This window comes from Lepisosteus platostomus, chromosome 4 (assembly GCF_059453375.1).
Source record: "Lepisosteus platostomus isolate fLepPlt1 chromosome 4, fLepPlt1.hap1, whole genome shotgun sequence".
Lineage (NCBI taxonomy): Eukaryota > Metazoa > Chordata > Actinopteri > Semionotiformes > Lepisosteidae > Lepisosteus > Lepisosteus platostomus.
The window spans coordinates 18,182,477-18,196,539 of NC_142614.1; the positions used below are offsets into that span (position 1 = coordinate 18,182,477).

A 14,063-nucleotide genomic window follows, 5' to 3' on the forward strand; every position below is an offset into this window, starting at 1 on the left:
CCAGAGTGCTGTGATCAAGAATGTCATTTTTTTAAATAGTAAATGTTATAAGGATAACCACAACGACGCAAACACTGAGAACTCGAAAAAAAGGAACCTGAGAGGCTAATTTAATTCAAAAGGCATGCAAACACACAAACTGTAGAGATGCATGACCATGATTACACCACACAAAAACACATTTTTTGATGCAGTTTTGATGGCTCCTTGCAGCTGAAATTCGAGTTCTCATCTGTGAGCTTCTGGGGCAGCTAATTTGGTACACGCCTTTCCTTACCAGACCAGCACCAATGCAATGCAGGGGCAAAAATGTTCTTATGTAAGCTGATGTCCGTGCAGGGTGAAATAAAAGTTTCTGCAAAAAATAAGGCAAAGAAATCAAATTAAACAGAAATGGTGCAAACAGAACAACACAAATAAGACTAATGCACCAGCAGGCTGGTTCAAACCCTCACTGCATATTGCCACAGCCAAGACAGATCTGAAAATCCATCCTGCCCTGCCTGGCTGACAGCCAAACCAATTGAATATAGAGCATTTGACTTTGTATTGTACTAGCTTTTGGTATTTATTAAATCAATGTCAAATTTATCTTGAAATGAAAGAAAAAAAATGTCTTTTAAAATCAAAAAGTGCTCTGTAATGTAAATAAGAAACCCAAATCCTTTGCAGGGTATCTAACGCTTCAAAAACTTTCAAGTGAATGTGGCTCTGAACTCGCCAAAAGGTGCAAACTGAGCAAGAGAGTCATGCAGTTTATTTTCCATTTAAACCTAAGCTTTTGAAACTACATTTGGTTTAACATGCTCAATTAATAATAAAATAATAAATGCAGTAAGTTAAAAAATCGCACTGACTCCTTTTGGTTTAGGAGGCAAAAAAATTAAGTAAGATTGCTTTAATTGCAAACTTCAGAACTGAAAAGCAATTTATTTAATCACAAAAATGTTGATTTACAAAAAATGAATTCTTCATTTATTGGTCTTAAGTATCAAATCATTGAGACATCAGAAATCCCTAACCTTCCTAGTTTAACAATAATGATAATAATTCCTTGCACTTATATAGTGCTTGTCCGGACACTCCACACAAAGCAGTTTACAGTGAAAGGGATGATGCAACTGTAGCCAATGTGCAGCAGTACATTCACCACACATCAGCTATCAGTGGGGAGGAGAATAGAGTGATGAAGCCAGTTTATTGATTGGAATTATTAGGAGGACATGATCGATAAAAGCTAGGGGGAAATTTGACCAAGACACTGGGTTGACACCCCTACTCTTTTCGAGAAAAGCCCTGGGATTTTTAAGGAATCAGGATCTCATTTTTAACTCTCATCCAAAGGTTGGTGCCTAATGGTATAGTATAATGTTCCCGTCACTATACTGGGGCATTAGGACCCACACAGACTGCAGGGTTCACACTCCAAACTTGTTCCACTAGCATCTCTTCCAGCAGCAACCGTAGCTTTCCCAAGAGGTCTCCCATCCAGGTACTGATCAGGCTCACACCTGCTGTGCTTCAGTGGATTGTCAGTTGTGAGTTGCTGGGTGATATAGCTGCTGGAGAACTTTTTATGTACAGTATATCTGGCTTCATCTTAATCAGCTTACTTATGATGGACATAGAACAAATACTTCGTTCAAATACCCCCAGGAAGTAAAACGTATGAACTTACAAGTAATTTTCACATTTTTTTATTTTTTATAAAATTCTGAAAGATTTCAAATGTGGGCATGAAAACCTGAGAATGCTAAGATTCAATTGAAATTGTTTTCTTTATAAATTACAGTGAGGTGTTTTGGAGTCTCCCTATATTAAACATTTTGATAGCCCTTGTGGGTAAAATCAATACAATCTTTTTGTTAATAAATCTTTTTGTTCTCTCAGTGATTCGGAATCTGATGCCGACAGCTTTTATGGATCAATTGAACGGCCCGTGGATATAAAGTATTTACCAAGTGCTGCTGAGGATGAAGGTAAAAATTATTTCCTAGGATATTTGTTTTACTCAAATAAAAAAACTGTTACATACTGTCTATAAACTAATTACCAGACTTCAGCAATGTGATTCCTGTAATTTTCCTTTTTTACCCTAATTTCATTAAACCTTCAGAGTCTTTGAAACAGAGTGCCAGATTGGTTATTTTGAGAACAAATGAAGGGATGCTTTGATATCTCCATATAATCATCATCATCATCATCATCACTTCTTCCAATTTATCCCTGTAACCTAGAAATAAAGAAAGCAGTTATAAACAGTATTGTTACTGTATACAGTACCAATACTGTACTCTAATTTACTGTATATTACTGTATACAGTAATAATGTTATTATTACAGTTGTTACAGTTATTACTGTATTATTTTTACAATACAAAAAAATATAACATTTCATTCTATTCTCTGGATTTTATTTTTTGAAGACTTTCTATTGTCTTCTTCTGTCTTTCGCTGTATGGATCAGGATATACAATACAGTAGATGCTGTTATCCAGCACATGGTACTAATTTCTAAATGTCAGTGTCATTTGTTGCTACTGTTTAGTACCTTTTTGTCACACCACCAGTTACTAACAAAGACATAGAATCATTGGTGAAAAGTGAAGAGATCAAAACAATAGTAAATTTCCCACTAATTTAGATTTTACAGTCGAAGACGATAGCGATGAGGAAGAGTATTTAATGCCTGATGGATCGCCAACTTCACAAGGTAACCACTTATTCTAAATACTTTCCTTGAGAACTACAGATATTTATTTGCCACATAAGTCTTTATGATGCTATCCTCTAAAACAGTGGCTCTTAAAGTTCTATGGTCTGTGGTCCACTTAAACCAAGTCACAGATGCATTGGACCACCTATGCCTACGTCCACTTCTTACTCCGTAAAATTCATCACCTATTAATGTACTAAAATTAATATTGAATTCAATTTCATGAAAGTGCAAATATTTTACGTACAAAATTGCATAGTTTGCACATGTTTTCATTACTTAAAAAGTTCATGTGAAGAATGGAGCTGCTTAGACTTGCTTAAAGAAAGATGACCAGGTCAGCCCACGAACCACACTTTGAGAACCACTGCTCTAAAGTTTATTTCTATATACCAATATGTGCGAGATGTTGATGAGTACAATGTGTGGTCGCTGTAATGTATCTGCATATGAATTCTATTGAAGACACTGAAGAAAGAGAGCAAAGTATTTAAAACTGTCAACCATGATGACCTAGCAGAGCTCCTCTGTTCCTAAAAAAAGATTACAGACATATCTACTAAAAACTTAAAATGTTATGGCTAATATACCAGATATCCATCATAAGAATGCTGACTTCAACTAAATTATCAATTCTGGGGCATTATTAAATATAAAAATAGGCACAAGCAATGACTCAAACAATGCTTTGAAGCTTTCAGACTTTGGCAGATAATTGAAGAATATTAAAAAGAAATTATCACATGCTACAGTCAGTCATGTAAGGTTTCAAAGACTTTCTACTTTCCATCACATGCCAAAAACATATTAGGTTGTGACTGACTAATTGAAAAAATCCTGGTCTTACCTGAATATGTGTTGTTACTAGTTACTATATTTTGTAAAGGGTTGCTATTTTTTTGTATAGGATATCCTTGATTTTGTATTGCCCTAAGAAAAAATAAAAATTAGATTGTTCATGTATAATGAATTAAAAAAACTTTTCAAAAGTCTTCTCAAAACTTTAAAAAAGAACAAACAAGACTGGGAAATTGTGACTAATTCTATGTAAAGCCTTCTTCTATTTCACACAACATTAGTCACAACTTGACTGGTGTCACATGGAAGATCTTTTCGAATGGCTCTACTTCCCTCGTGATAAACCACCATATTATAAATTTCTCCGCAGCAGAGCTGGATGTTTTAGCCAATATCATAATATGGTAGAAATTTATTTTTGGCCTTTTTGTTCTTTATTGCTATTATTTTTATGTTCTGAGTTCCTACTATTAAACAGGGAATTGAGCATGTGAAGGGAGAGTAAAGTAAAAATGTATAACTGTCTTTTATCGCATTGCGCACATAGAAATCAATAAGCAGAGGCTAAGACCCCCTGCCTTTGCTCATTTTTATTATTTTATTCCAGGCAGGTCAATTGTACCTCCACCAACATATCCTCCACCCCCAGTGCCTTCCCTGAAGCCACATTTCCAGCATGAACTTCCAGTACCTTCACCCACAAGCCGTCTGACCCCTCCGCTAACTCCCGCTCACAAGAAAAATGCGCCGGAGCCGGCCTTCCACAAGAAACCCCCTCCTCCATGTCCTCCATTGAAGAAGCCTGAAGGTGATCTGGGGTCCAGGGAGATTCTAAGCAAAAAACCGCCCCCTCCTCTTCCTTTCGCTCCTCACTTGCAGAAGCCAGAGAAACCAGAGGTCCTTACCAAAAACCTGAAGTGTAGCGCAGTTACAAAGCCTCCAGTCCCAATTGTGATGCCTCATGAGACAAATCTTACCAGCAAACCTTCTGCCACTTTGCCTGCTTGTGGTAACAATGACAATAAAATGGGAGGTATATCGTCTCCTGCTACGTTACCCATTTGCACTGAGCTTCAGAAAAAGCTTACTCTCATTTCTGAGAATAAGCCCTGGCTGCCAAATCACAAGAATGGAAGCAAATATCAGGAAGTTAAGCTGCAGACATCCCCGGAGACTCAGAGACCCGGCCTCTATAAGCCTCCTTTGGTTCCAAAACCTCCTCCTCTTTCAGCAAAGCCGAAGCCCAAACCTCCAGGACAGTCGATACAGTAAGTTCAGTGTCCACAGGTTCTGGTACACACCAATATAGTCTATCATTGAGATAAATGTTAAGAAATTCAACAGAGCTATGCACTTATATTTAACTGATTAACTAGAGAAATACAGAAAATAAGTTATTCATCTGATTATATCCAGGATATTTTCAAAACAGAATAGGGGGATTTGCAGAATAAATATATTCTCCTATACTGTTATCATAATACAGTTGATATTTACAGAGCAGACATGAATGCTTTAAGGTACTGTACAGTTAAATATTTGTATTTTGTTTTACCTTTAGGACAGGACAGGACATTTTTCAAATTTGCTCCTCTTATTTAATTTTTTTTCTTTTATCTTTAGAAGATCATCACCAGAGGGACAGAGTTTTCGTTCTCCTGTGGATGAGATCCCAGCACATCTGCGGAAAGGATCCCAAAACAAAGGGAACGACTCAGATGATGACTATGAAAATGTAAGGCTACTTTGTCCCTCCTCAACACCCCCCACCATTACCCAATGGTTAATAGAGGGGCTTGGATTACAGAGATTAGAGCATGACAGTTTCTACTTAATTAATGAATTCCTATTCAATTAATGAATTTCCACTATACCATACATATGCAACAGTATTGGGATCCCTTGCAGGATTTGTAGATAGACTAATAAAACTATTGATCAAAGACATCATAGCATTATCAGTAACAGAGACAGAGACCTTCTGATAAAACAAAAAGGCGCTCATGTGCATATTGTGAATCAATGCCTTCTTTGTTGCATTTTGTAATATCCCCATTCTGCGTATTTGAGTACCTCAGTTGCAGATGAGATTCAAATCTAAATATTGATACTTATATTGAAAGTAGCGGAATTGTTTACACAGTGCAGACTGAATGTGGAAAATTGTGAAAATGCCAATGCACATCATTGTTGCACAAATTTAGATTTTTTTGGCCTTTGTCTATATATTTCTTCATAAAAAATAATAAGAACTAACATTTCAAGAAAAGAGTTTGATAAAGATCTGTTCAGAAAAAATGAAATAGGTAAATGAAAGGTGTTTCCTGAGTAACACAATATTTCACAAATTTGCACAATTAGCAGTTGACACCAACTAGTGTGTACAGTACTTAAAGATACTACCGTAGCTATGTGCTCCAGATCCAGTTTATGCTTGTTTGTGTTTCCTTTTTTGTGTTTGATTTTCGCATGATCGTTGTTCTGATGACTGTTTATTTTTCCCTCCATCAGGTACAATTACCAGACTCAGTGTTCATCAACACAAAGGAAACCAGTGATGTTGAAAAGCAAGTACCCTTCAGCTACAGAGTTTCACACCGCTTGAAAACATCTTTTCGTGCTACAAAAACAGGGCGTTGCTGATGTTGAAGCCCTCTGTAGAGTTAAGGAACAAAGAAAATTTACAGCTTGATTATATCACAACATTATATTTTACTGATGCACAATTCGATGTGCACTTAATTCTCTCCCTGTCTGTGTGTCTGTATGTCTCATGGAGAGCAAGCTGGGGTATGCGAAAAGACAAATTCCTAATACAAGACATTGTATATGGCCAATAAAGTGATCTGATCTTACCTGACCTGATCACTGTATAAGATGGCAAGATATTTTAGTATAAAATGAAAATCATACACTACACTTCACACCGTTCAGAATATATTTTTCCAAGCCTTTTTAGTAATAAAGGATTTTTAAATGTAATTCCTTCCATCGACCTTTTACATGGTTTTCAAATACAATTTTGTACAGTGTGTACCCTTTGTATTTGCTTAAATTATTTTAGGTGAAAATACATGTTTTGGCTTTTATTTATCAATAGTCTTATAGTTGTCCCCCTTGTATCATTGCCATCTGTAATTGCAGAATCACGATTCTACATTTTTTCTACAGCACCTTACTTTATTTGTTTGTAATACATTTGTGTTCACTCCCTATATGATTGCAGGTTATTTAAATCATCCTCCAAGTCTGGTTCTCCACAGGATGGTCTTTACTGTGTTAGAAATTCGGGAACAAAAACATCAAAGGTAAGACTATACCACAACTCCTGCAATAACATTTATTATTTGATGACTGAACTATATGATCTGGAATATAAACCAATAAACAGAGCACAATTAGGCAGTCTTTGGTTAAAGCATGAATGATAAAAGAACATTGAGGTTTGAACTGAAAAGCTACTCATATCATATGAGACCTGTCTGAAATTCATTCAACATCCTTTGTCATAGGCTTACTAACAGAAATGGCTGAGTTCTCTTTATAAACTATAACAATAACTAAGGTATCAGCTATATTTAAACAAACTGTTTTGTATTCAATTATAAACTGTTTCAGTAGTTTGATTTGATCATTTTCAGTATCAAAGTTTTATAGCATTGTGATTCTGTGTGACTTGTGAATACATTTTGTAACTCTTGACTATTTTCCCTTCTAACCTAGGTCCTAGTTGTATGGGATGAAAGCTTAAATAAAGGAAGGAACTACAGAATTTTTGAGGAGGTCAGATTTGCAGTTTTCTCTGTAGTTAGTACAGCGGTTTTTAAATTTTACTAGATTGAGGGAGCACTAATAACTTTTCATGTCTCCTCTCATGACCTGGAACAGCCCCCACTCTCTTTTCTGCTTGGCTTTTACTTTTTTAATTACTTCAACATATTAAAACATGAAACACAAAAAGGCTGCCATCAGAAAGGACATTTATTTTGTATCCACTGCTAATGCATGCATGTCCAAAGCAATTTTACAAAATAAGAACATTTGTTTCCCTAATCACTAGTGCAATCTGAGCATTGCTATGCTGTGAATTTTGGCATAACACAAAGCAATGTTCCAAGATTCTGCCATTTCACTAATGACAAAACAGCTGATGGCTCACAGCAAATGTGCTTATCTTGCTTCTAAATTGCTTTTGTTGGAAGCTAATAAACATTTTTGACAAATGTTTTGCTCTGAATATATAAACACCAAGTATGCACAAACCTTTTCATGCTTATCTTCCTTATATCCTTCTGTGGTTTTCCTTATGAACAGTTCATTGTAGCATAGCCTTGTAAAAACAAAGTATATTATGACATAAAATGGGAAAGCTCCAAAGATACACTGCAAATTAATCAGAGTAATCTTCCACAGAGTTTGTCCTCTTTGCCATGAACAACATATCATAATCAAATGATTCTTTCTTCTGTTGCAGAACTCCAGAGTCTTCCTCGAAGCAGAATTGACATTCCCTTCATTAGCAGCTTTGGTTGAGCACTACTATGTCTACCCCCTCCCTAATCACAACACACTGTGTCTTCAGAAACCATATGGCTACACTCCGCCAAGGTGATAAGACCAGCATGTTGATTCCCACCTGACCAAATCAAGTCGTGTGTTGCACAGAATCAAGAAGATGTTTTGGCAAAATTGAGAAACTATCTTCTATGTCTGGTTTTCAAAGCTAATTGATTTGGAGATCTCATCCAACCTTTACTTGAAAGAAGCCAGTGTATCTGCTTCAATGATGAGGCTGGGTCCAAGTCACCCATGACTCTGTGTGGAAAGAAGATCATGGTGTTGATGGTGTTGTTAGTTTTGAATGGATACAAACAGCAAACGTATTTTGCGAAGGGAAGCATCACTTGTTTTTTAGCATAAAAACAAAAATTGGTTTTGAATTGTACTCCAACATGTCATATGCTTGGCCTGTCCCACGTATGTTGTCATGTATGAGATGTTAAGCACTGTTTTGCTTAAAATATTTATAAGTTGTACAGTGAGGTGCAACTAAATTTATACTGTAAAGTTATTATCAGTTAATGAGAACAGGTGACTCATGATTGTTTTCATCAGCAGTCTCAGTGCTTGCCTTACTTATACCTTTATAGTATATGTGATGGGGTCCACAATGTTGTAAAAATCTAGTACCCACAAAGGCAATGTAAGGCAGTCTACAGAAAAACTATATTTTTATAAAATATTTTTACTAATGAACTGCTACTAAGTATCTGATGTAAAACGATATTCTGAAATATATTTTAAGCTACATTTTAAAAACTAATCTCAGTTTGCTCAGGTCACCAAATTGACAACGAAGGCTACAAAAGCTAGGGAGGAAAAAGAAAGAGCCCAAATTGTGCTCCTGAAGTGGAGTTGGTTTTAGTTGTAAGATAAAGCATGGTTGTGTACTAAATTATGGGAGACCTCATGTGAATCTTTTGTAGGAGAACCCTGTAAGGGGAATTTCTAAAGTAGATTTCTGTGGCTCCACAACTTGTCATCACCCTTTGATTGGGATGTGATAACAGCAACATTCTTAAGAGTGAAAACAGGAGGATTCCTAATGTCTATCAGGCATACAGTACAGTGATGTTCTGATAAAATAATCTCCATTCCAAAAACATTGTAGGAAACCTGAGTCAAACACACTAAGTTTGGGAAGGATATATAAAATTTTCAACCTGGTAATTTCACATTTGCATGTTTATCCTGGAACCAGTACAAAACAGGCAATTAAAAAAAAATTATAGATGACGATTTGGACAGCCCCTCCATTAATGTTAATACAAGAAGCTATAGTTAGTATTCTTTTGCATAATTTTCTGTGTTTATTGGCTTTGAATTGATAGCATTTCAGAAAAAGATTATTGAATTATACAGATGTGAATTGGTTAAAGGAAAATTTCATTTCTTTAATTTTATTTCCAATAAGAACACAATAGTTTGACAGTAATTATTGAGTCAACTGTTCTGTAAAATTCATATTGTTCTTGCTTTTTACTGACTAATGAAAATTTATTTCTCTTACTACAAAACTGACATCACTCCCTACAATTTGTTGTTTTTCCCTGGGGGTCACTGTGGTGCAGTTAGGATCTGGAGCCAAATCAATGATTTGATCCAATTTAGAAAATGTTGGATCAGATACTATAAAAATGTTGTGTTGTAATGAAATATAATACCATCTTTTGCACCCAGTATTTTTGTTGGAATTACTGTGTGCACAGAGGAAACCACTTCATACAAGAAACTTCAGATCTACAGTACCTGGGAATACTTCAGATTCCTGATGTCATGTTATTGTTTAGAATCCTTTATCCTGCATGTTGAAAGCAATCTACCTGCTGCGTAATTGCAAGAAAACCTTGAACACCTGGAACAAGGAGGATTTACAAGTGCAGTCACACCTACGGTAACACATTCACTAACTGACTATTTGCTGAAAGAGAATCAATTTATTTCCCCTTTCAGGAGAAAATTCTCGCAAGTGCAGAAGTAAGGTTTGAGCAGAGGTTCCCATCTGTTGTCTGCTGACCCCTGGTGGTCCGCGAAGCAACTACTGAGGGTCCATGGAAAATAAACATGTGATGTGTAATCAGATTTAAACTGTATTTGCTCCAGCCTGACATTCTGTCTTGAAGTAAGCGAAATGACACCAGTTCCCAGTTAAGTAGTTCACGTGTTCACGCACGAGCACCACTAGGTTATGCAGTAATTCTCTGAGATAACAGATAAGAATTTCATATAATATGAGGTGTGTGCATTACAAATGTTTGCTAAATTCAGATTATTACTGTATTGTTACATTAGATTTCCATGTAAAAAAGGGTTTGAAAAACAGGTAGTAGCACTTGGTGGTCCACATCCTTAGAAATTGAAAAAAGATATGCACACTTAAAAAGCCTGGGAACAACTGGCCTTGAGTGTAGGTTTTTGTACCACAGATTTATACACAAACTCAGTATTTAATTGGAGCTTTCTGTGAGATACAAACATCCTGCATCTTTCCAATGGCAAAGATGTTGGTTTTAACATCTTTGATTGTTGACATTTCGGTCTGAGTTGCTACTAATCATTGATTATTTAAGGGGCTTCCACCAGTGGGTTCAATAAGAAAACTAACAACTGGTTGACTGGCGGTTGAGTAGCAGAAGAGGATGAAAGTGACGTTAATGAGCCCCTGGGCAGGCACTTAATACTCACTTCTGGTCCAGAAATGTCATGGTCACTTCACCTAGTCATGCCAACTTAAACAGCTTGTATGTATTATATTCACAGGTCCAAAAAAACTGTTTCTGGGTCTCTAACCATTGTGTGCTTTCAGTAACCTGTATTGGTTTCAGGTCTGTGCCACTCTCTGTTATTACTGTGTGGCATTATTTCAATGTTTTTTTTTGTTATAATACAAATTAAATGTTATGGTCAGCTGAACTCTTACTGAAAATATTAGTGACAAAAATTAACAGTTACCATTGTTCCATAACATTTTCTCTACAGCCCCTTCACGCATGGACCCAAGTTACACATGCAGCTCATGAATATATTAAAGTCAAAGCGAAACGGTGTGTGTGTTTTCTGAAAACTTCTCTGGATTTTCACCAAAATGTGCTTTTCAGTTGTAAATTGTCAATTAATATTATCATTATTTATTCAATGTTGACAACTACAAAGTAATGTAAATAAAATGTTTTATTTCAATTAGTGTATCTTTTAATTATAAACAATAATATTTAAATTAATTGTAATGCATGAACATAAAATGTAATACAAGATTTACATACTGCTGTTTTTTTATGTCAGACCTTTAAAATATTAAAAATATTCTTGTACTAAATGAACTGATAGGCTGTTGTTTGTGATAATGTTCATGTAAATTACAGTAGATGATAAAATATACAGATTTCATTCTTGTAAGGAGATTCCATATAAAATATACAGGGTTTAAAATACACAATTCTCCATTCAGCTTGTGAGACATAACATGAAAATGTACTGTACATTTTGACCCAGGTGGAACTAAATGTTTTAAGTCAATGGACACCTAAAATGAAGTTCTGGGTTTGTGTTTTGTGATTATTGGATGACATCCTTTAATTCACTCTTACACTATTGTAATGATTTCCTTTAAAACCAAAGCAATTTGATTTATTGAAGGCCTTTCTCATGAAAGTGGACTTCTATTTATTTGTGGAAAAACAATAGTTAAAGCACATTTTTCCATCGCTGTGACAGCGTGTTTTGTCATTTTTACTTGGCATTCCCTACAGATGCTTTCAATGAAGTTTTACTGTATGTACTCTATAAGAAAGGGTGCTGACCTGCAAAACAGTGATGAAACTGAGGATTCTACTGAAATTATTCACTCATGCTCAATGGAAACCAGAAGAAGATTGTTGACTGGCTGGCTGTCACTACATCAAACGATTTTTAAATTTTTTGAAAAAAAAATAAAAAATGAGATATAATGATGTGTTCCTGCTTAACTTAGACATTGCACGACTTTAAAACCTATAAAAATGGGTTACGAGAGTTAAAAACCACTTTTTATGCGCGAAAAATGGGTGATTTTTCTTCCTCGTGATCAGCTCAGAATCTCTGTGTACGCTGTAAGGTTTTTACTTCTTAATTAAACATTTAAAATACACGAATGTCATAAAGACAACACACGTTTCGAAGAGAAAAAATCCCATTCTTTTCTCTTCCTGTTGTGTGAAACTCATCAGCAGGTCTTTTTTTCCCAATCAGAGGCTCTGAAAATAGCGTACCGCCCACTGCGCTCCGTCAGAGAGGGGCGCGGCACCGAGAGAGGGAGGAGGCGCGGAGCTCAGCAGTACAGAACGAACGTTCTACTGCCTGGAGCGCTTATGGCAGCGATCGCGTCTGCATTTATAACTTAGTTTTTAAAATTAATCAAGCAATATGAAGCATCTCTTTTTACTTTTAAGTCACTTAATTATCATTAAGCACAGCTTTCTCACCACCTAGACTACTTTTTGATACCATCCTTAGACAAAGCAGAAACTTCTTGTTCTGTCTAATGACATTACAAGTGGAAAGATTACAGAATTTAATCGTCTTTAAATTTGTTACGTTATACATTTTAGAAACGTTTCATCCATACAAACACCACAAAACTATTCTCGATTGTATTTCTGAATGGTATGTTACACTTAGTTCACTGTTTTAATTACACCTAATTAAGAAAGTTAGGTGTTAGCATAAACTATTAGCAATCAATATTAAATTTAGCACTGTAATAAGTTGTTGCACTTTCCCCCGCATCTTGTAAAAATATATTTTCATTGTTCAAATATACATTAAATCTGACTAATTAAATATAATTCAAAATATTTTGCTAACAATGTTAACTGTTTATAAATAATAAATTGTATTAACTAAAGAGTAGGATGGCACAGTTGTTAGTATGCTTTTTGTTTTGTTTCTTTTTCATAAATACAACAGTAGTACCTGATGTCTCAGCGCCTTTCAAAATTAAATTATGCATGCAAACCTGTGAACTAGAAAGATAACTAAGATATCCATCCATTTATAATGGTGGCAAAGTGGTTAGCATTGCTATCTTGGAGCACTGGGGTCCTAGATTCAATTCCTGCCATCCTGTGTGTGTGGGGTTTGCATGTTCTCTCTGGGTTACATGGTTTTTCTCCATATGTGTGATATGACTCCCTCTCGCACTCCAAAACATACTGGTAAGTTAATTGGTTTATGGGAAAACTGGCCCTGGTGTGTGTGTGTTTGTGTCTGTCTGTCCTGTGATGGACTGGCGCTATGTCCAGGGTGTATTCTGCCTTGTGTCCGTTGCTTACTGGGATAGGCTCCTAATCCTCTGTACTGGATAGAGATTAGAAATGGATGGAAGTAAAGGCACTGTGTGGATTGAACTATACACAGTGTTAGAAACCCACTATGAAATGGCAGCATCTCACTGAGAATAAAATATTTTATAGTGCTGGCTTAAGTAAACAGCCTTTCCACCTCTCTTGCACATCAGTATCCATACCTAGTTATTTAAACAAATTGCCTCTAATTATAAACATCTTAATATGCTGGCTCTGTGGATCCGCATCAGCGATGTTTGCCCATTCCTTCAATTCATGTGCATCCAACACACAGTTCAATGCTAGCAACTACACAAAATCTAAAATACAATCCTCATTTCAGTATCTATGTAAACATACAGTCTGTTAACTTCATCATCTTCATCAAAAGTATGCCTAACCCCATTAGGAAGTGTTCTTGTTATCAATGTATTCCTCAGCTATCCCAAAATTATCTTCTTACCAACATCTCTAGTTTTTTATCCTGCAATAACTCAGCCAACACTTAAATCTCGAAAAGCTGCTTGTGTTCATTTCTTTAAATCACAATATCATGTGTAAATACTGTCCATATAATACTCTGCATTGTGGAATAATAGTTTATTTTAAAGGGAACTAGAGAAACTAAGAACTAGAGAAATCAAGAAAGGCTTTTTTTTCTAGAATTA

The 14,063-nt window shown here is 35.7% G+C and overlaps 1 protein-coding gene across 7 annotated transcripts in view; it reads left to right on the top strand.

Moving 5' to 3' along the window:
* Positions 1-11,390, top strand: part of sh3bp2 (SH3-domain binding protein 2) — a 37,734-nt gene extending 26,344 nt beyond the window's left edge. For 6 of the 7 annotated variants that reach the window (XM_088628819.1, XM_088628817.1, XM_088628818.1 and 3 more), the window contains 8 exons: positions 1,891-1,979; positions 2,645-2,713; positions 4,122-4,782; positions 5,138-5,249; positions 6,026-6,081; positions 6,741-6,822; positions 7,238-7,297; positions 7,989-11,390. In XM_088628819.1, the coding sequence (XP_088484945.1) occupies positions 1,891-1,979; positions 2,645-2,713; positions 4,122-4,782; positions 5,138-5,249; positions 6,026-6,081; positions 6,741-6,822; positions 7,238-7,297; positions 7,989-8,126 (1,267 nt within the window). In that variant the 3' untranslated portion in view covers positions 8,127-11,390. The remainder of the gene's footprint in view (positions 1-1,890; positions 1,980-2,644; positions 2,714-4,121; positions 4,783-5,137; positions 5,250-6,025; positions 6,082-6,740; positions 6,823-7,237; positions 7,298-7,988) is intronic. The other variant, XM_088628815.1, reaches the window with a different exon arrangement.
* Positions 11,391-14,063: the final 2,673 nt, after the last annotated feature.